The 22,373-nt window shown below is 50.4% G+C and overlaps 1 protein-coding gene and 1 long non-coding RNA gene across 5 annotated transcripts in view; one reads left to right on the top strand and one right to left on the bottom strand.

Moving 5' to 3' along the window:
- VWF (von Willebrand factor) overlaps positions 1-22,373 on the top strand; it is a 121,943-nt gene that overhangs the window by 24,790 nt on the left and 74,780 nt on the right. For all 4 annotated transcript variants that reach the window (XM_039874114.1, XM_039874112.1, XM_039874111.1 and 1 more), the window contains exons 7-16: positions 761-977; positions 2,681-2,803; positions 3,681-3,792; positions 4,789-4,835; positions 10,544-10,680; positions 11,162-11,300; positions 12,398-12,498; positions 16,501-16,696; positions 17,304-17,519; positions 21,346-21,586. In XM_039874114.1, coding sequence (XP_039730048.1) covers positions 761-977; positions 2,681-2,803; positions 3,681-3,792; positions 4,789-4,835; positions 10,544-10,680; positions 11,162-11,300; positions 12,398-12,498; positions 16,501-16,696; positions 17,304-17,519; positions 21,346-21,586 — 1,529 coding nt within the window. The remainder of the gene's footprint in view (positions 1-760; positions 978-2,680; positions 2,804-3,680; positions 3,793-4,788; positions 4,836-10,543; positions 10,681-11,161; positions 11,301-12,397; positions 12,499-16,500; positions 16,697-17,303; positions 17,520-21,345; positions 21,587-22,373) is intronic.
- Positions 15,319-17,864, bottom strand: LOC120611628 (uncharacterized). The gene is made up of 3 exons (XR_005655242.1): positions 17,811-17,864; positions 16,775-16,879; positions 15,319-16,121 (listed from the first exon to the last, which is right to left on the bottom strand). It is a non-coding gene; the product is annotated as an uncharacterized LOC120611628 (long non-coding RNA).

Genomic DNA, 22,373 nt, shown 5'->3' with positions numbered 1-22,373 from the left:
ATATGCTACAGTTCCAAGCCTGCTTTGTGTTGTTGGGTTGAGGGTATCAGCAAGTTGATAAAACCTGGGAATAGCCCTAGCCTGACGGAGTGTCTCTGGTATAGTTCATGGAATCCTAGCATGTTTTTGCTGATGGAAACTGGTCCTGTCTGGTCCCAGGAATCACTGTTTGAAAAAAGGTATTGCTGAACTCCATCCCCATCATACTGAATTTTAATCTCTGGGGGAAAGGCCCAGGAATGTCTACTTTATAAAACTCCTTGTCCCACCTCCTCACTTATAGTGTAGAAGACCAAAGTCAGGGAGGACAGGTGACTAGGTCAGTGCGAAGCAGAAGCTGAGCCGCTCTCTTGGACTCTGAGGCCACATGGCCTCCTGTGGGGTTCCACGTGAACTCCAAGTTCAGTGCTCTTTTCACTATTCTTTCTCTCTCTGCTCTTTCCCTTCAGAGGACACTGCCTGCCACCACCATTCAAGGGCTTTGGACTGCAGTTCCAGGACTCTGTAGCCTTGCTACACGTCACGTTGCATAAGTCCAATATCTTTCCTCTTTCCTGATTGAAAGACTGTTTAATTTGATAACTGTTGATAGGCACCTATGAGGTGCCAGACACTTATCTCAGTGTGAGGGAACTTCCTTGATTTTTAGAGCAGGACTAGGTCTCCACAGAGCCCCACTCAGGGGGACAGTAAGTGAAAACATTGAAGAGCCAGGGCCGCACGCTGCTGCTCTCACTGAGGTGGCATCTTGTTCCTGCAGGGCCTGTGGGAGCAGTGCCAGCTTTTGAAGAGTGCCTCAGTGTTCGCCCGCTGCCACCCTCTGGTGGACCCCGAGCCTTTTGTGGCCCTGTGTGAAACGACTCTGTGTACGTGTGCCCAGGGCATGAGGTGCCCGTGTGCTGCCCTCCTGGAGTACGCTCGGGCCTGTGCCCATCAGGGTATGGTGTTGTATGGCTGGACCGTGCACAGCGAATGCCGTAAGTCACCGCCTGCCTTCCTCAGCTGGGGAGGTGCTCTGGGCCTAGGGAAGAGCCGTGTCTGTCCTGGGGTGTCCCTCAGGAAGCTCTCAGTCTGTGTCATGATCGTGTGCCTTTACCACCCCCCAGCCAACCAGCGCCTGCAAAGTCGCCACATTCCTGGACCCAGTTCCTGCATGGCCCTTGCCCTTTGCCACCTGGTCATAGAGTGCTGGTGACAGAGGGAGTCCCCTCTTTTAAAGCCTGTGGCAAAGCTTGAAAGACTTTCCCAAGGTCCCCGTGGTCATTTTTCCTGCCTCTCTTCTCACGTCATGCCTCCCCCGGTTCCCCACGACTCCCTCAGGAAATCCATCCCCTGGACACAAAAACGTTCTCTGCCTCCACCCAGAATCTCAGCAGTGTGACAACTTCAGTGAATATCTTTGCCGACTGCCTGTCTGAATTGATGAGGAGGAGGGACCATGGAGATGCTGGCAGGCTTTTATTAAGTTCCTCCCTTTCATTAAATCAGCCTTCTTTCCTCCAGGCCCAATGCTCGCCCTTCCCTCCGCTTCACCTCATGGTGCCTGTGGTTTTGATCTAATCTCATTGGGTTCCTAGTCATTATCATTGTCACCCCAAATTATCATGATTAAGTAAGAGCTTGTCCGTCACTTTGAGAGAAGCCTCCTCTCTCTCCAGACTTTCCACGGATCAAAGCCGTGCAGATGGACAGCCAGTCTGCAGTAATCACACAGATCACATGGACTGATAGAGATGGTGGAGCTGGCCAAATATTTACACTATGCACACGTTTTTTAGTTTGTGTTTTTCCAGCTTATAAGTGAGAGCTTTTCATCTTTGCTGTGGGGTGTGAGAAAGGTGGCTATTAGCTGCTGGGTTCTCTGTGAGGTGGAGGGACTGTTTTGTTTGTTTGTTTGTTTGTTTTTTTGTTTTAGGTCTTTGGAAGTAGGGCGGGGAGACACCTGATATACATTGGAGGAGAATGGGTTTGGGGCAATTGTTTAGTGTCATGAAACTCAGATAAGAGTTCTGGTCCTTCAGTTGGCTTGAGCATCTGTCAGTCACAGGGTTGGAGAGAGAGGAGAACCAGCCCTTGCCCACAAGGAGCTGGGTCCAGTGGGGAGGGCAGACGCTTAGGTGAGAAGCTCCAAAGACAGTCCTGTAGCACAGTGAACATAAATATGGAAGGAATGTCACTCATGCGGGTGAGGTGGGCATGAATGGTGTGTGCCCTGTGCTGGGTGTGGCATTTGATTGGGGCCAGTTTCATGAGGAAGAGGGCCCATCAGAGGAGAATGCGATGAAGACATCATTTAGTCCTTGCTTGGCCCCAGGAGGCCGTTCGTTTTCAGCCTAGAGAAGTTTGGTATCACCCTGAGAGGGTTTTAGCTGAAAAGGACAGAGCATAGGGGGGAAAAAGCCAATTGTTCATAGAGAACAGATGACCAAGAAGAAGGGGTGGTGATCCCAGGTGACTCTGCTGGGTCTCAGCCAGGCCTTACAAGATGGAAAATATTCTTTCAGGAGAGAGGTGGTTGGGTGAGACAGCCTTGGAAGGGACATTGGCCACTGGGTACCACTGGGGTGGAGATGGCACCTGGGGCCTTGAAAACAGAAAGCAGCAGACCAAGGAGGCATGGCTCGTGAGATGCTACACAGAGGTAACTGCTCTGGATAGACTTCTGAGCTTTCCATTTCAGGACCGGTGTGCCCTGCTGGCATGGAGTACAAAGAGTGTGTGTCTCCTTGCACCAGAAACTGCCAGAGCCTTCACATCAATGAAGTATGTCAGGAGCAATGTGTGGATGGCTGCAGCTGCCCTGGTAATAAATTTCTCACTTTATTTACTAATCCAAGACCTTGCCAGTACTCTTGGCTTGGGGGAGCCAGATGAAGGCCACTTGTGTTTGTTTCCCCTTTGCTGAAATCAGAGGCTTTTTATTTATTTTTTTAAGAGTCTTCATACAGAGTGGTCAGGATGGAGCTGGTATTTATTTTTAATTCATGTTTTCCCGTTGTACTGTATTCGTGAAAGCATGTGTGTCTAGGAAATAGAAGAAGGGTCTGGGCGCCAACGGTGACTTTGTTTGGGGAGCATGTGACCCGATCTGAGGTTTTGTTTCCTCAGTAAAGGGTCAGGGAACTGGTCTGGGGGAAAGATATTTTAAAATGTTTCCTGGGTTTGTCATGTGAGCTCAACTGAAAAAGAGCTTTGCGCTAGAAAGGAAAGACTGTGTGAGCTTCGGTGAGAAACCCTGTGTTATTATTAAGAGTGAGTCCTCTGTGCCTTGACTAATGACTTCCCTACGGGAAGACCTCGAGCGAAACTCTTGTCTCGATTTTTTCATCTGTAGAATGGAGATGAATTATCTTCCTCTCCCTCTCATTACGTTAATGGGGAAGGTAAACACCACACACATTCTTTGAGCTTCCTGGACGGAGCCCTCGCCCTAGACTCATGACTTCCCTCCTGAAAGACCTCGAACAGAACTCTCCCCCCATTTTTTCATCAATAGAGTAGAGATTAACAGCTGCCTCCCTCATATTGAGCTAATGTGAAAGGTTAACATCACAGAACGAGTTCTTTGAGCTTCCGAGAAGAAGCCCTAAGTTGATGATCACCCATGGGGATTCTGTGGTTGTGGGTCGAGTAATGATGATGACAAGGCTGAGTCTGTGCCTCGATGCCCTTGAACCCAGAAGGACAGCTCCTTGATGAAGGCCGCTGTGTGGAAAGTACCGAGTGTTCCTGTGTGCATTCTGGGAAGCGGTACCCTCCAGGCGCCTCCCTCTCGCGAGACTGCAACACCTGGTAATTGAGGCTGCGCGGTGTGGTCTGGGAGGGCTGCCTAGGGGCTGTTGAGGTGAAGCTGGGGCAGTAGGGGCAGTGGCAGATGGAACAGGACCTGGCCTGGGCTGAGAGAAAAGAGGTTGAGATGAGAGGGTGGTTTGGGGAAGGGTGTGGAAGTCAATGATAGGGAACAAAGATCACATGACACATAAGCTGGGAGGAGGCAGGGTGAAGGAGGGAAGAGACTCTTTATATGCAAATAATGTATCTGGCGTTCCCTGCAAACTAGGCTTTCATAATAGACTGTATCCCTGAAGAGGGACTCTGTAAGAGTCGAAGCCACAGACAATTCTTCTCTCCTTGAGATCATTTGTCTACTAGGTGGAAAGAGGCAGCAGTGCCCGTAGAAACTCACGCAGGCCTGCCCTTCATGGCTCTCTGCAGTCAACCAGGCACACCCTGGACCACTGTCTCTGTTTAGCTCAAATCGTTTCCTCAAGGAGCTCCACCGGATGTTTCCTCTGGCTAACTTCACTTGTCCCCAGCACACGGGGAAAATAACTCCTTGTTTCTTTTCATCACCGGGCCTCTTCCCTTTGCTGGCTTTCCCTGCTCGTCGGTCTTCCAGGAGGCTCCAAGGGCCACCCAATATGGTTCTGGGTGTTACCTCTTTCAACAGCTCTCCTTTCCTCTCTTCCACCAGCTATGTGTGCGCGCGTGTGTGTGTGCACATGCAAGGCAGGTCAGGGATGGTGCCTAGGTAGGGGCATCGGATCTTCTAGCTTTTGTTTTGTCTCTCTGTCAGGGTCTCCTCCCCTTGGCACTATCTCCAAGATGCCTCTGTGTCCAAAGCCCTTCCTGTATACCTTAACTTCATAAAGACCCCTCTAGCGTCAGCTCCTCTCTTCTCCCAGATCCCTTCCTTTGGGGGCTGTGGTATCTGTGGGGAGTTCTAAATCTGTTCACGTACCTTGTGTTTGCGGAACTGCCCATGACCTGTGCTTCTCTCCCCAACAGCATTTGCCGAAATAGCCTGTGGATCTGCAGCAATGAAGAATGCCCAGGTAGGCAACCCTTTGCTCTTACCCTGCCTTCTCTGAAAGGAGCAGTGTGCCCCCTCTTGCTAGGCTGAAAGGGCCACACATCCAGGCAGGGGGAAGGCAGCCTCTTGCACAAACTGGATGCAACCCCTGACCACAGGTCCGGTTGCAGATACCAACTGTGCTAACCCACTCATGAGCCAGCAGAGGGAAGCCCTGTAGTAGCTGAAAGGGAAGAACACACCTGGACTAAGGTTTTATTGTCCTTTTCTCACCACCTGTTTGCTCAAAGGATTAAGGGTAAATGAACTATAAAAACTGTAAGGTCATGATCGACCCAACAATGATGATGAAAATTCTTCAGAGAATTAGGAGGAAGAAGGGCCTGGTAATTGTTTAAGCTTGAAGTGAGAATCTCTGGAATTTTCTGGAATGCCTGATATGAAGGTCTTGGCATAGTCCAAGAGCTAGAAAAATCAGGCCACCAAATCATTCCTCTTACCCTGTCCCCACTGTGGAAAATCTATTTAGAAAAACTTGTCTAATAATCTCTGTCCTTTGCTTCTCCTCTGTTTAGCCCTAAACTCTATTCTCTTTACTGTAAACTTTGCCCATTAGCAGCTCCCTTCTGTCTCATCTCTCAAGGACCTTAGTTCTTCTCCTGATGACTTTTTCCCTTTGTGGTTACTCTTGTGATGTTTGCTATGTGTTAGGCCCTATGCTAAACTCTTTACATGTATTACCTCCTCACAACAACCTATGAGGCAGGTACAATTTATACTCATTTTACAAAAGAGGAAACAGACCCAGAGAGGTTAAATAACTTGCCCTGGGTCACACAGCAGCTCAGCAACAGAGACAGGACTCAAATTCACAATTGCCTGACTTCTGCTTTTGACCTTCCATTGCTCCTTGTTACTCCTAGTCCTTGATTCATTCATTTGCAGGAGGATCCTTGCCATCCCTCATGAGCTCAGAAGAGGCCCCACATTTAGTTAAAAACCAGTTCAGCCTCAGCCCACATGGTAGATACTACTTTGTGGGTCCCCGTGTTTGTAGAGTGCAATAAAAAATTGCAAGACGAACAGCCAGATAAGAGGCTTCCTTCCCTGTGGCCCCAAGAGGCCACATTGGCTTTGGTGGGCTAGTAGGAGGTTGAGCTTGAATACCTGGGATCATATTTGGGGTCTATGGATTTAGGGTCACTTAGAACCTTACTCAGTACCTGCTATACTGGGGAAATTCTGGAACTAGATGGAAAATGAGCACTAGCGTTAGGTCAATCAGTGTGGCCCAGGGATGGCCAACCAGTTTGCCTTCTGTGCAATTCTTGAAGGAAGTACGAAGGACAAAAGATTGCTCTTGTAAGTGGAAAGGAAGCAGCATAGCACTAGAGCTGGGGGCACGGGCTGTGGACCCAGACAGCCTGGCTGAAATTCCATTTCCACCACTCCCTAGCTGGATGACTTTTGGCAAACTGCTTAATCATTTGTAGCCTCAGCTTCCTAATCTGTAAAATAGGGATATAATAGCAGCAGCTTCATCCCAGGGAAGCTGTTGTGACTCGCCACACAGCAAGCACTCAATAAATGTTCACCGTTTTCATTTTCACAGCCACAGCTATTTCATCAAGCAAGGTCAGGTCCATGCCCAAAGGAGCCTGGAATGGAGAGGGGTGGTGTGAGAGAGGGTGTGGCGGGGCGGGCTAGGCTGGAGCGTGAGACAGAGCCAAGCCTACCTTGGGCTTGGCAGTGTGGGAAGCCTGTGGACATGCCTGGTCTGGAGGGGAAGGGTAGGGTCTTGGTACACTTGTTACTCATTTGGTTTGGGGTAATTTCTAATGCATTCTAGCATAGCCCTGTCATTCAACCTTGGGATTCAAGCTGCCTGTTTTGAAAGCCTCCAGGAAGGAAGATAAACTTCCTTCTCGGCTAACAAAAACGGGGAGTAAAGCAGGGCTGATGCCTCTCCAGTAAGAACAAGCATTTCTAGGTACCATGGAGTCTCCTGTGGCCTGCCCCAGCCCAGGTTGGGGTGACTGGGCTCACGCCTCCTTCAGGCCAGGCCAGCACATCACCATTCATAGCCAAAGCTTTCCTCTGCTCAGTCTCCAAATCCAGACCCAGCTGCCCACATGTGCCCCGGGCCAGAATGACATCAGGCTTGGCCTTCACAAAATCAGGCTTTATGAGAAACTGCAGGAGCTGACCCATGAGGCAGTTTTGGGTGCTGTCAAGTGCATTGGGCTTTGGAGCCAGACAGCTGCCCATGTGAAAATCCTTGTCTTAATCCTTTGGGGCCTTGGGCGAATTTTTCTCTGGGCTTTAGTTTCTGCATTTGCAAACTAGGAATAAAAATGACCAGCTCAGGGGAGTAGTAAATGAGATGGTACCCACAGAGCACTTCAAAATGCACCTTGCACATTTGGTCGGGATTATGTGATTGTGATTTAGAGGCAGGCTTTGGTGAATATTTACAACTGGAGGAAGTCTGAGTTGCTTTGCTAAAGGTCTGTGGGCTGGTATTTCTGAAGCTGTCTGGAAAAGAATGGAAGCAAATGAGCTGAGCAGAGCAGCCCATGGAGGCTCCCTTATTGCAAACAAAAGGGTTTGTTTAGAAGAGGTAATGTGTTTCATCAGATGAGAGGTTTTTTTAAATGAGGGAACATCTTTATTCACATAGTGAATCTGCTTTAACTTTTGGATGTTCTACTTTTTATTGCTGCTTTTTACTCAGTCACCAAGCTTTTATCGCCCACCTTCTCTGTCTGGTGGTGGGCCAGCTGTTTGCTGATGGCTGCCTTTTGCTGATTGACCAATTGACTGGGAATGTCTTGGGTGGGCCCCTGGTAGAGGATGGGTGAATGTTGCCATGTGGCCCATTGTTCTGGCTGATGTTCCAGCTCCCAGGGCCAACTGCTACCTAGCAGCTGACCCGTCCAGGTCCCTGGGTTTCCTGTGCGTGCAGCTCTATCCCTCAATTGTACCAAGGAGATAAGCTAAATGAAATAATTAGAGTTCTGATTCCTGAGACATTTTGGAACACAAATCAGTAGGGACCAGAGCAGGAAATCAGATCAGAGGATTAGATTCTAGCCCTGAAAGTTTTGCTTTCGAATGTTTGCACATTTTTTCATTGACCCTCTTTTCCTGGGCATTGTTGAAGATAACGGAAGTCCAATTTCTTACTCAGATAAGAGTGCTCTTGAGTAAACACAGAAAGTTGGGGGAAAAATTTTACTGCAACAGGGTCAAGACTTTTGACATGAAAGACCATATCACTGTTTGTAGAATTACGGTGGTTTCTGAGAAATAGCCGTTTAAAAAAGGCTTTCCCGTGGCATCCGTGGATTTGGGATTCCAGCATATTCACGATCAACTGGCCCCTTCCTCATTGCCTGTTCTGCTCTGACTTTCAAGAACAGTGATCTCTCACTCTTGCCCCCTCAAGGGCAATGCAGTGGGAAGGAATAATCTCTTTACTTCTATTCACAGCACTTCCGACACCAACTGTGTGTGACTTTCTGGACACCAACTTAGTGTCCTACGATTCAATTCAGTTCTGACACTAACTATTCCGAGTGTGCGCAGACCCCGCAGGTTAAAGACTCGGTCCCACAGGACTGCTAGTACAAGCACAGGGTCCTCAGCGTACCCACTTCTGTCTGATTTGGCTGCATCTTGGGAGTTCCCACGATGCCCTCCTCAAGTTCGGTAATTTCCAGAATGGCTTGCAGAACTCAGGCAAACACTTGACTTACTGTTGCCAGTTTATTACAAAAGACACTATAAAGGATACAGAGTAGCAGCCAGAAGCAGAGCTATCTAGGGCGAGGTCCAGAAGGGTCCTGAGGGCAGGGGCTTCTGTCTCTGTGGGGTTGGGGCGTGTCACCTTCCTGCATATAGATTTGTTCACCAACCTGGAAGCACTCCAGACTCTGTTGTTTTAGGGTTTTTATGAAGGTTTTATTATGTAGGCATGCCTGATTAGTAAATCAATCTCCAGCCCCTTTCCCCTCTCCAGAGGCTGGGGGTGGGGTTGAAAGTTCCAACCCTCTATAACCATGCTTTGGTCTCTGAAGCTCTGTAGGGACCCACTAAAGGTGGCTTCATTAGAACAAAAGATGCTCCTATCACTTAGGCTATTCCAAGAGTTTTAGAAGCTCTGTGTCAGGAACCAGAGACAAAGACCAAATATATATTTCTTATTACAGAAGGTGATGCTGTTGAGAATGGTTTTTGGCCTCCCTACTTTCTCCTAATTTCTTCTGGGCTGAGTGTGCCCTTCTGACCTATGCTGTCCTAGAAGGAGTCAGCTGTCCTGGGGACTAGGTAGAGGGACACTTATCATAACCTGGGCTATGCACCCTGACCTCTTTCTCCAACACACACCAAAGGAGGGCCATCCCTGGGTCCAAAGCTTTGTGATCTGGCCCCTGACTGTGACTTTCAATGCAAATATGGGTATGAGGTGGCAGGCAGTGGGTGCCTGTGGACCTTGCCCTTGACAGATGGGCAGCTGGAATCTCCCTGTGACGTTTGGGGACCCCTTGACTGTGTGACAGGGCCCAGCACCAGCTTCTAGAGATGGGGCCAGGTGGGACTGGCTGTAGGACCCTCTTTGGGGAAACTTCAGGTTTAGACTAGATTAGTGAGATGGAGAACGAGTCTCTGCTGCTGGGAGGTCAGAGGTGTCTAGGTGGGGAATGAGGGCTCCCTACTTTGTGGAATGGCCATGGTGTGTGTCTATATTTTACTATAGAACAGAAGGCAAAGATGAGAGGAAATACATAAAGGGAGGTTGAGAAGGACCCCAATTGCCTGCTTCAGCTTCAATGGATCCATTGTGGGCCTTGGAGATGGGGTTGCCCTAAGCTGGGGTGGGGCCAGTGTGGAGGGGTTACTGGAGACAACAGTAGAGACTCCTCTGCATGGATGCTTTCCAGGATGTGTGATCTCTGGTTCAAGGTGCATTGGATCAGCAGCTCGGGGCTTAGGGGAGGATGGAGTAGCTGTTGGGTGGGGGTGGGGGGATGTGTGGATTGAAGGCTCTGAGTTGTAGGGTGATGAAGGGGAGTTCTTGTGCCCACCCAAAGATGTGTCAGCTTGGGCTGGGGAGCTGGCTCAGGCAGTGGTGAGATCATAAGCAAATGGCCTCCTGGCCCCCCACTGATATGACTGAAGTCACAGCATGGACTTGCCCATGAGGTGGCCTTAGAGCTGCCTTTCAGCTGAAGGGGTGAGGATGAGGTTCTGGCTTCTGCACTGTGGAGCTGGAGAGGACCCCACCTCACCCCTCTCTCATCAGCCCTCCAGGATGGCCTTTCTGCCCACTTGCCTTCAGGTACTCTCCCAGGTGGGGCCGTGTCCTGGAGCCCCTACAATGCCATTGCAAAGAAGGGCCTCTCCCGGGGCCGAGCACTCTGCAGTCTCCGGGCAATGGGTCCCAGTGGAGCCAGAACCCGTGGGAGCAGCTGTGGGGAGGAACTGGGAACCGTGGTGAATTAAGAGCCAGGAGCTGCAGGTTCTGGTCCCAGCTCTGCCACTGACTAAGTATGGCTCTGTCACTTCCCTTAGTTGCCCCCTTGATAAAATGGGATTGAAATGAATGATCAAACAGTGTTAGGAAATTGGGCTTGACTTAGTTTTCTCGTAGAACTCATTTTTAGGTGCAGACTTCCATCTCGGCCACTCCACTCCTCCTGTTCTTCCCCCTTCCTCTGTGCCCTGCAGGAGAGTGTCTTGTCACAGGACAATCCCACTTCAAGAGCTTTGATGACAGGTACTTCACCTTCAGTGGGGTCTGCCAGTACCTGTTGGCCCAGGACTGCGAGGACCACTCCTTCTCCATTGTCATAGAGACTGTGCAGGTGAGCTCTGCCAGGTGCTGCGTCAGGAGGCAGCTTGAGGGGGGATGGGATGGGACGAGGTGGTCCATCTCCACTGAGCTGCTGTGTTCACGTGTATACTTCTCTCTCCAGAGAACAAGGCCAAGGTGAGGACAGATAGAGTGCATAGGGCTCCCCCTGAGGATCAAAGTCTCTGATTCACTTTGGAAGAATAAACCCAAGGAACAAGACAAGCCAGGGGCTTGCAGTTCCTTATAAAAGGAACCAGACCAGGATGGGAAAGGGCATGGGAGCCACACGAAGTCGGGCAGCGGGGAGAGCTGGGCATGGGGCCTTCTCATTGCACAACTCCAGGGGGCCCCATTGCAGAGATCAGCCTGTGGGAATGGAGTTCCATGTGAGAAGGCCAGAGGCTGCCTGTGGATGGGGTCTCTCTCTCTGAGTCAGTGGGTCCTGGGATGGCGGGGCGTGGTGACATTACTCTGCCTGCCCCTCTTGGCAGTGTGCTGATGACCCCGATGCTGTCTGCACCCGCTCAGTCACTGTCCGCCTGCCCAGCCCGCACAGCAACCTTGTGAAGCTGAAGCATGGGGGAGGGGTCGCCGTGGACGGCCAGGACATCCAGATCCCCCTCCTGCAAGGTGGGTCCCTCCTTCCCCAACAGGCTTAGCCGGCCCAGCTCACCCACAGCGCCCCAACCCTCGACAGTACTCACTGCCGCCTCTTCTATAGAAATGAGGGGGAATGCTGTCTTTGGAGGGCAGGCTGGGTATCCTTGGCATGCATTTCTGCAAGAAAGGAAGGCTTCCTGGAGAAAGAGGACAAGCGGAAGAAGACGGCCGGACACCGGAGATGAGGAAAATGCCCAGGCCTGGGAGAGAGCATGGAGGGGAAAGAGAACCAAGAGGATTTTCACTTGGCTTGAGCCAAAGGGGCGAGTTAAGGGTTGGGCGTGGCAGTTCTGGTTTTACTTTGGGATGGGAAAGCATCAGAAGCTGATGCTGAGAGGTAGGGAGTGTGTGGCTGGTGATGAGTCAGACCCCAGGATGTCATGGGACGAGCCAGGTGACTGACCCTGTGACCTGTGGGGAAAACCTACCTGTCCAGTGACTTTGACAGGCTGCAGAGTGCCATTTTGCACAGCATAATCTCAACCTTCACTCTCAAAGTGGCTCTCAGACCCCTTTCCTCTTCTTCATGACTGCTGGCCACCCCATAGTCCATTATCCTGGCATTGCACACATTCGGTGAGCCCGGGCCAGTCCATGTGTGTTTAAGTTTGTGTACATCTCCCCTTGAGATGATACATTTCTCCAGGGCAGGAAGTATGCCTCCTACCTCATCTCCAGCAAGAACTGCTGTATCAGCTTTGTAGACAGCATTGTTCAGGCTGGAGGACTGACTAACTCAGCCTGGAAGTGTTGTGCAGGGCATTGTCCCAAGCTAAGAATGCACAAGCCTCTTCCATCCTCTTGTGGCAGTATGGGGAATGGCAGGCTGCAGCAGGAATATGGAGGGCACCTTCTAGGGGAACCTTATTTGCCTTATACCCATCCTGATCACCCTTCCTCCCGAGACCCCCTTAAGGTTCATGGACATCTCCATCTTTCCCACAACTGATTGCTTTCACTGGTACAATGCCTTGTGAGACGCCCAATCTCTCTCCACGATACATCTGCCTGCCACCACTCTGCCCTCTCCCCATCTCAGCCTAAACCCTGCCCCTGCCTGGTTCTAGGTGACCTCCGCATCCAGCACACCATGATGGCCTCCGTGCGCCTCAGCTATGGGGAGGACCTGCAGGTGGACTGGGACGGCCGAGGGAGGCTGCTGGTGAAGGTAGGCCCCTCCTGAGCGCTGCCTGGCTGCAGCCTGGTCTTACAGAGTACCCCTTGTGCTCTGGGCAGAGCGGCTTTGTGTGTGGGAGGATTCCTTTCTCCCAGCGCCCATGCCTGCAGAGTGAGGAACAAGCCCCTCTTGTTTGTGAGAGACTGGTGCTGGCTGTCTGGGCTCCCCTTGTTTGCCCCAAGGGTTCTCACGTCTGGGGCTCTGGCACCCCTGAGGCCTCTAGAGGAGGTGGACTCCTGAGGGGCTGGGAAGGCCAGATTTTCTGTTCAGCCTCCTGGCTGCGACAGGCCTGGGAGCAGGGGTGTCCCTGGGGTGTCCCTGGGGGCAGCACGGGAAGAGTCAGATTGGAACTCACAGCCCAGACTGTGTCGTGCACTCCTGGGGGACGAAACTGTCCCGCCGCCTGGTAAGGGTCACACTGGGAACCACCAGATCCCTTCCCTGGGCTCTGGGCCTCTGCCGTCTAGGGCCACTCCCCTTGTCCTCTGTGGTCCTGGAGTCACACTGGAGAGTGAGCGTCTGCTCTCAGGGCTTCCAGATACGTTTTTCTCTGGAAATTTCCCTAGCAGGTATTGTCACTGCTGTTTTACAAAGACCGTGGCTCAGGGGGGTTGGGAGACATGCTCCGCACTGAGCGCCGACTGGTGGCAGAACTGGAACAGCTTTCTGGTGGCGTCCTTCCCGCTGGACCAGTGCCTCTCACTTTTTGGTCTTCGGGTGCCTTTGCACTCTTAAAAATGATTGAGGATCCCGAATCTTTTATGAAGGTTATATCTACAGATGTTTACCAGATTATCTGTTAAATCAGAGACATTTAAATACATATTTATGAATTCGTTTAGAAATGACAATAATTAACCCGCTTATTTTGGAAAAATAACTGTTCTCCCAAACAAAAGTAAGTATTGAGAAGAATATCATTGTTTTACAAGTCTGCAAATTCCTATCACGGCTGGCTTAATAGGAGATAGCCGAAGCCTCACATCCATTTCTGCGTTCAGTCTTTTGCCATATGACATGTCATGTAGCCTCCAGAAAATGGCACCGCACACTTGTAAGAGAATGAAAGGGAGAAAGCCCAATAACACTTTGTATGATTATGAAAATAGCTTTGGCCTTGTGGGACCCCTTGAAAAGGCCTCAGAAACCCCCCATGTGTCCCAAGACCACCCTTTGAGAGTCGCCGCCTGAGATTATTCCTAGGATCCCCAGAGAGTCCCCTCCTATGTCTCTGGGTCCCATGTTTCACAGTGTTTTTGGTGTAATCCTGTGATGGGCATCTGGGGTGTCCCTGATGAGACCCCGATTTCCTCTACCCTTATGATGTCATGTTCTTCCTCTTGTTTTAAAGTCCCTGAGAGAGTTCCAAATTAACTACCATTTTTCTTTGATAAAAAAGTTAACCTAATGACCACAGACCATGGAGCACGAGGAGGTTTTCTTGTTAACCTCTCGTTTAGAGTTGGAAAAAAAGATCCATCATTTTTAGAGCAAGAAAGTGCCTTCCCTCGGGTCTCATAGCCATTTGGTTACAGAGTGAAGACTGGAACTCGGGTCTCCAGTGTCACCTTCGGTATGCTGGTCTTCCAGGGAGGTGTCCCCCCACCCCCATGAGCCATTCCACTTTCTCAGGAACCTCCCTTGTCCCAGAGAGGGTACTCCCGATCCGTGCGATTTCTTCCCTCAGTCAGCAGGCCCCCCACATCGGGGTGGCTGTCCTCAGGTTTCTCTGCTCTTTGTATCTCTTTGGAGAAGAGATGGGAAGACTTCTTTCTGTGGGAATGGGATGCGGGGTTGTCTTTGGGGGTGGGTTTTAGTCCATTTAGCTAACAAGAAGAGGACTTCATTGGTCAAGATTCAGGACAGAAGCCGATGACCTCGTGGCTGTGGGAATGTGCTCTGTGTTTTGGTCTGGAGGAGGAAGGGAAGCATTTGTGGATGGGTCAGGAGGCAGGGGCATCACTGCGCTGACCCCTGGGGTTTGTGGGGGCTGCTCAGTGGAGGACACTAGTGGGAGGCAGGACACTGAGAGGGGCAGGCCGAGTGCACTCACCCTGAGAGGAGGCCGGTGAGGTGCTGCAGGGGCTCCCTGCTCTCCTTCCCCCCAGGGAGTTATGGGTCCCTGAGGGCTGGGCAGTCCAGGCAGCAGGGCTCTGATGGCTGGGATGCAGGGCCCAGCTCAGCCTTAGGTAGAGCGGTGTAGAAAGGACCCCCTGACAGTCTTCGCTTTGTCAGAAGTGTCACTGATCTGAGATTTATTTCAAATAGCAAGCACGTTCTCTAAGTTCCTGATGGGTTAATGAGGGCTGGTGGCCTGACCTGGCCTGGCCTCCATAGATACACCCACTCATCTATACTGGGCAAGCTGACCCCTGAGATAAGCTGAGGGGATGGAAGAAGATATCATTTTAGAGAGTGGGGGATGGTAGCAAAGGCAGGCCTGGGCGGGGGGCGGTGAGGGGTGGAGAGAGGATGCTGAGACGTGGGTGAGGGGGAAGAGTCATCACCAATTTTGCTGCTTTCTTCAGGGCTGGCCTTGACTGTTGCCATTGCATTTCAGCCTGTGTCCAAAGGAGAACCTCATTCATTCACAGATTTGTTTAGTTATTTGTTCAACTATTCATTTCTTCAACACATCCTCACCATTAGAGAGGCTGTGGTTACAACAGTGAAACCGAACAGAATCCTCACCTCATTTAATTTAAATTCTAATGGGGAGACACAGACAATAAACCAAACCAACAAGTAAATTATATCATATATTAGAAGGTGATAAATCCTGGGGAGATAAATGAAGCCGTGAAGGGGAGAGGAAGTGCCAGGATTGGGAGGGGTCACATTTTAAATAGGGAGGTCAGGGAAGGGCCTGGCCAGCTAAGGTGATATTTGCAAGATAAACAAGGAAACATTACTCCATCCTCTTTCTCATTAACAATATTTACTTGGGAACATTTTATATGGATCCAGAACCGTCCAGTTGATTGTTCATCTTGCATCTTGTTGAGTCAGAGCTGGAAGCTGGATGAGGTCAGCTGAGACCCCCAGGCCAAGCACTGAGGGTCTCAGAACACAGAGAAGTCACCAGGCGATATTGATTACATTCACAGCAGGCGGCAGGGCTCTGGGGCCTCCGCCCTGCTCTGTCTTTTAACCAGGGCACTAGCCACAGAGGCCAGCAAATGCCCCCAGCTGTGCTGCGTGTGAGACAGGAGGCGTGACTCCCTAAGTTGTCCCCGAGTGTGTACTTTGGGCTCTGAAAGATGGAGAATGACACATGCTGATGGCCTGGAGTTTGACCCCAAGACCCCTCTGGTCACCCCTGGCAGACTGCCCCAGAGTCCTCGCTAACCCCACCTCCCCCAATCACAACCCCTAGAGTTCTCTTGGCTCCTGGCCTTGTCTCCTCAATGATGTTCAGAGGCTGAGTTAAATATAGAGAGTTAGGAAGGTGTTCTTTGTCACCAAAGGTGAACTCTGAGAGGACTTGAACCATAACTGACAGCCTGCTTCGCCCACGTGTGTGACTGATGTGAATATTCAGGAAAGGGATGTTGACTTTGCACTTGATTCCCATGGGTGTCAGGGCTCATTGGTCCGGGAGAATCTGCTCAGACCTGCCAGGGTGACAGAGAGCACACTTGCTGGGGCTTGCTCAACCTGGCTACTAGTCCCAGCTCTGTCACCTCAGGCAAGTCGTTTTCCTTCTCTGGGACTCAGAGCCACCATCAAAAATGGCTGGATAACCTCTAAAATCCCTTCTAGCACAACAGGTCTCTGACTCTAATGATTTAAGAGCCGGGATGGAGCTGGTGGTACACGATACTGCAGTTAGCTTTTTTCTTTCTTCCGCAGCCTGGGGCTTAGCTGCGGTTTATTAAATTCATATTCATTTTTCACCCAGTGAACGTTTCTGATTAAAACCATCTCACTAGCAAAAGGAAGCTGTGGCTGCTCTGGCGGCAGCTGCTCCAAGGTGGCCTGCTCTCCCCGCAGCTGTCCCCAGTGTACGCGGGGAGGATGTGCGGCCTGTGTGGGAACTACAATGGCAACAAGGGCGACGACTTCCGCACCCCCGCGGGCCTGGTGGAGCCCCTGGTGGAGGACTTTGGGAACGCCTGGAAGCTGCAAGGGGACTGTGAGGACCTGCGGAAGCAGCCCAGCGACCCGTGCATCCTCAACCCGCGCCTGAGTATGTGGTGGGGGGCGGGGGCGGGGCAGCCCTGAGGTCTCCCACTTTCCAGCGCATTCCATGGGGCAGGGCACCCACCGTCAAGGGAGGGGGGCGCTTGGTTTTTACCACCAACATTTGATTATCTGCATCTGGATCATTTATTCTTCAAAGTTTCTTTCTTGAGCATCCCTGTGCCAAACCCTGGGAGAGAAAAGAATAGTACATAGTTCCTGCCTCTGGACCTTCTTTCTCAGTCTGCTGGAGCAGCAGCCATCCAAACTCAGAATTAAAATATCTTCAGATAAATGCACTGGGGTGGCCATTTGCAGATTTAACGCATCCTGGAACTATTTCTCCCTTCTGTCAGTGGGTGTGCTCTGGAAATGAGGCTTATTATTATGTATTTAAGCCAAATGTTATTAGGAAAGTACATTGGCTGTGGAAGATAAATCTCAATGATTCCCACAGCCAAGAGAAGTTGTTTTTGCGGCATGTGCTGCCGAGGGAGAATCTAGAAAGGGGGTTTCAGAGCAGGAGCCGACATGGGCCCCTGGGGTCGCAGCACCCAGGCTGTGTGGGCCCGGGCCAAGCCCGGCTCACTGTCTCTCTCCTTTTACCCCTACAGCCAAGTTCGCGGAGGAGGCTTGCGCTCTTCTGACGTCCTCCAAGTTCGAAGCCTGCCACCATGCGGTGGCCCCGCTGCCCTACCTGCAGAACTGTCACTACGATGTCTGCTCCTGCTCCAACGGCAGAGACTGCTTGTGCAACGCGGTGGCCAATTACGCCGCCGCCTGTGCCCGGAAGGGCGTGCACGTCGCGTGGCGGGAGCCCAGCTTCTGTGGTGGGTGCCCTCCCTGCCCGCCGCCGCCTCCATGCGACCTGGCTGAATCTGCTGCGGATGCCCGCAATCTCACTCACTTGTCCTTTGCAAAGCACTGCCTGCGCATTCTTGCACTGGGAGACAGGCCCAAGGCATCTGACAAGCATGGGTTTTGAGAACGGTTTATTTGCCACTTTCCCCTCCCATCTCCCAGCAGGACACGGTGCGGGGGAGGGGGGCGGGGACCGGCTCACCCATAGGACTGTCTGGCTACTCTGGCCTTTTCCAGGAGGGCAAATAGGACCCCCTTACCTGGAGGCCTAGAACCTCGGTGTCCCTGCCAAGCAGAGCGTTCCTGTGGCTGCTGCCACCTAGTGTTGGCTTCATGTACAGCCAGACTATGAAGTGAGCGAGTCCTTGCGCCCCCGAGGGGCTGGTGAAAGCAATGGGAAATGCACACACCAATCCTTTGCTCTTAACTTCAGGCTAACAGTCCAACAAGTTGGTGGACTCCTGGCCCAAATATTGGGCATTGTACAGAGTTATATAAAGTATATCAAATGAGTGACATCATTACTCCTAGCTGACTTTGGAGCCCTGTTAGGTCTATGGCACCAGAGTTGGAATCTGCTCCACGCTCTGGTCCGGAGTGGCTGGATTGTGTTTACTTTTTGTTGTTATTGTCATTGTTCTGGGGACATTTACTGAGTGCCCGGTGTGGTCAGGCAATGTCAGTGATGTAGAGCCTGAATCTTCCTTTTTGAGGCACAGATGGAAACTGCTTCCCTACTAGGTGCCTATCGCACCGAGGGAACGGATAATCAGATCAAGGCAGGGGCAATCAAGGAAGGCTTCTGGAGGTGGTGCACCTGACTAGTTCTTAAAGGCCACTTTCTTGGCAGAAAAGAGTTGTTTCTGATGGTGGAATAGTGGCAGTGATGTGTAGTTGTGAGGAAGGTATTCCTGAAGGATGGAGTATAGTGGATATTCTGATTTTTCAGGCTAGGTAGATGTGTTTGGAGACTAAAATGTTGGTGGTCCTGACAGAAGTAGGAAAATAAGAGCCATGAGAAATGTTAAAAGGACTTAATATCATGTATATGAAGCAAGTTTTAGGTATGGGGGCTCTAGAAGTGTCACTATTTGGTGTTTATGAGGCCTACTCATGTTTCTAGTCTGAGCAATCTCATAAAGAAAAGAGAGCAGAGACACACGTAAGGATGAAAGGGAACAAATATATAGATCCATACAGTTGTGTCCTCCATCCCTCTAAGCTCTGGGATGACATAGAGAGTCACGAGTTAGCAGCTGGAAGAACTAAGGCTGAAAGCTTGTTGGCTCTTTGCCTGTGACTTTCTAGGTATGTGACCTTGAGCCTTTTACTTCATCCTTCCAGACTTCAGGACCTCATCAGTGTTTGCTGTTTGGAAATTAGGGAAAGTAATGAGGGGTAAATGACACACTGTTTATGAATCTGCTTTGCTTGTCCACCAATATTAGAAATTGTGTGTTATCAGTGTGCTGTAGAACCAAGGGATTTCCTAGTTTGGGATGTTCTCCCAGAATGCTGAGAGCTTACCAAAATATATTTAATCTCCTAGGAGCAGCTGTTCTTAACCTTCACTAAGAAGAGAACAAAAGGAAATGGGCTGACACAGCAGCATCAGGGACTGAGACTGGGTTAGAGTTCTGACTCCTGAGGCTTTAAGATACAGCAGAAAGTGTGGTGTCCAGAGACTTTTAAGGACAAAAGGGATCTGTCTCTCTGGCTTTGTGTGAAGGTGAACCAGAGAAAAGGCCAGCCAGATGGCCTTGGGTTGTTCCCGTGAGCCCAAGGAGGGTGGGTAGGACTCCTGGGTTCATTCTGTTTCTCATTTTCCTTTCTGAGAAATAAACAGAGCTCCCTAAACCACTGACTCCATCCAGAAGAGGTCATCAACCGGGGACACTCATGGAGCATGGACCCATCACGTAGCTACTTTGTGGGATGCTGTGAGGAGTTTTGGGAGACGGATGCACATATTTTTCTTATAAATTGGTTGTTCCCTTTGGGAAGACAAGGCTATAGGCTCCTTGAAGGCAAGGGCCAAGTCTCACCATCTCTGCATCCCTACGCTGAGCACAGCCCCTGGCACCTGGTAGGAGCACACTAAGCGTCTGATAAACTGAGATGTGCATTACTTCTTCTGGGGAAGTAGGCCACAGGAAAAGTTTAATGTGGCTCTGAGCCAGCTCCAGAGACAGTCTGTCAGAGAGTAAAAACTCTCAGGTCCAGCTGCTCCTTAGTGGGTGAAATGTGCCCTCATCACCATGGATTCAATGGATTGAAGGGGTTTTCCATCTCTGTTGCCCAATGTGCCTCATCTTAATCCTTTCTCTAAATATTTATCCTGTGACCCAACTCCTCTTCTGGTTCATGTCTAATATGGTTAAAGAGCCCCCTCCGTCCCCCAGCTACTTTCAAATACCAAGCCCAGAGCAGATGCAGGAGGGGAGGGCTGCAGGGGCTCTCCAGAGGACCTCTGACCCTATTTCTGAGGTTTATGGCAGGGTTTCCTTTCACAGTGTCTCTGAAATGCACTGTCAGTGGGTTTCACTGTAGAAATGTATTGCACCAGGGAAGGGAAGGATTCTAATGGTCCTAGGAGGCGTGTCCCCAGAGTGAGGTTCTTATTTCTCAGATAACAGCTGGTCAGCAACAGGAAAGCATTTTGCTTTTCACGCCTCCCAGTAAAACGTTTCACCATCGGGGTACTCATGAGACCTCTGTGAGCCCAGAAAGTGGGTTATGTGTCGGCCAGAATCCAGGAGGGCAAGTTCTTCTTAGGCCCAAACCTTTGCCTGGAACACCCCTCTCACCTGGAGCCTGCTGAGCTGGGGCTGTGTTTCCCCAGTCATTAGAATGTAATAACAGCAGAGAACGTTTACCACACGCTGGGCATCGCTCTAAATGTGTTAGCTCACAACCTTTGCACCCACCCAGGTGGGTAGTGTTATTGTATTCCAGGGAGGGAACTGCTCAAAGTCACATCACTAACTAATGGCAGAACTGGGGCTTGAACCCAGGAATTTGGGATACGGATCCCCTCTCTTAGCTGCTTTGCCACATTGTCACGCTTCCTTTCAGCTTTTGCCTGTTGTGCTGTTTCTATGTGGGAGGCCAGGGAGAATGAGGGCTGTGGGTGGTTGGATGCTGCCTGCTTTGCTGGGGTAGGTATGAGTGTCCCTGCTCTTTGTGACTGGCATGTTTTCAACAGCATGGTTCCTGAGGGATTTTTTTTTTTTTTTTTTAAGAGTATAATGATTAAGAGCTTTTGGATCATAGGAAGCTAGGTTCAAATCCTGCCTCTGCTTCTTTCTGTGAGGCATGACCCTCACAAATTCCTTAGCTTAAGTGTCAGTTTTCTTACCTGTAGAAAGGGGGTTATGAGATCTAACTCACTGAGAGAGGCATAAAAAGCATAAAATCTATGTGAAGAGCAAGAGCTTCAGTAGGTGCTCAATTAATGGTTGCCATTTGTTGTTATTATGATCACGAGAGACATACCCTTGCTTATCACTCCTAGTTCTTGTTAATAGTCACAGCTTTGCCATCCACCAGGATTTCTACTAGGTTTTGAGAATTCAGAGACAACCGAGCTGATTCTGCTGGTTAGGCAGAGACAATGCGGGCATCTCTAACTATAGCAGACATTTGCGAGCATAGAAATACGCTTTTGCTCATAGTGGGAAAGGAAGGCAGTGACCATACAGATATAATTGGGGGATTAAAGCTGTAAGGGGTGGCACCCCAAGTCCTAAACTATAGTCCTTGTTATCTTAATGTTTCCCTCTGCTTCTCTCCCAGCGCTGAGCTGCCCGCAGGGCCAGGTGTACCTGCAGTGTGGGATCCCCTGCAACCTGACCTGCCGCTCCCTGTCCCACCCGGACGAGGAATGCAACGAGGTCTGCTTGGAGGGCTGCTTCTGCCCCCCAGGGCTCTACCTGGATGAGAGGGGAGACTGCGTGCCCAAGGCCCAGTGCCCCTGTTACTATGATGGTGAGATCTTCCAGCCCGAAGACATCTTCTCAGACCATCACACCGTGTGGTAAGTGCAGGCGGCAGGGCCAGGGGATAGCAAAATGGTTCTCCAAGTCCTTCATGTCACAGATGAGACTCAAGAAGGGAAGTGACTCGTCCCGGGGACCACAGCAAGTCAGAGCAGAGCTGGGGCTTCACCCAGGTCTTCTGACTTCCTTACTTTGCAGGGAACTAGCACTCCAGGCTGGCAGTAGGAATCCTTGAGCTTTATTGCCAACAATTACGTGTTAGACCCCATTTCCCTGCTCTGGGTCTCGGTTTCCCTTTTATAGAACAGGATGTGGGAGCTTTCCCTGTCCTGCTCCCCTTCGACCTCCTGTCAGGGTCTCAGGCAGAAGCAATTGAACTAGAAGAAAATACACCCCAGAAGCATTGCCTTAGTGGTGCATTGCTATCCTGACTCACTATTGTGCATGACCCTGAAAAATACAGTCCCGGGTACTGGCTAGAGACTGGCGGTCTAAAGACGAACCAGACAGTGTGGGCCCCAGAGAAGCTGACAGTCTACCTGGGAGACCAGTTAAAATGTCCTGATTATGGAAAATTTCAAACACATAAAAGAAAGAGAATAGTGTAAGGAGCCCTAATGCAACCATCTTGGCTTCAGTGATTATCAGCACTTGTCATTCTTATTTTATCTCTTTCCTCCTCCCCTACTTGTCTGTAATAATTTATAGGAAATCTCAGATATTATATTGTTACATCTGAAAATACTTCAGTATGTATTTTTAATAGATAAGCACTTAAAAAAATAAACTTAACCATAATTCCATTATTAACCTACATATTAACAA

The sequence above is a fragment of the Pteropus medius genome, unplaced genomic scaffold, assembly GCF_902729225.1.
Source record: "Pteropus medius unplaced genomic scaffold, Ma_sr-lr_union100, whole genome shotgun sequence".
NCBI classification, from domain to species: domain Eukaryota; kingdom Metazoa; phylum Chordata; class Mammalia; order Chiroptera; family Pteropodidae; genus Pteropus; species Pteropus medius.
The sequence above is the reverse complement of the archived record's forward strand: the minus strand, read 5'-3'. Positions and strand labels throughout refer to the sequence as shown.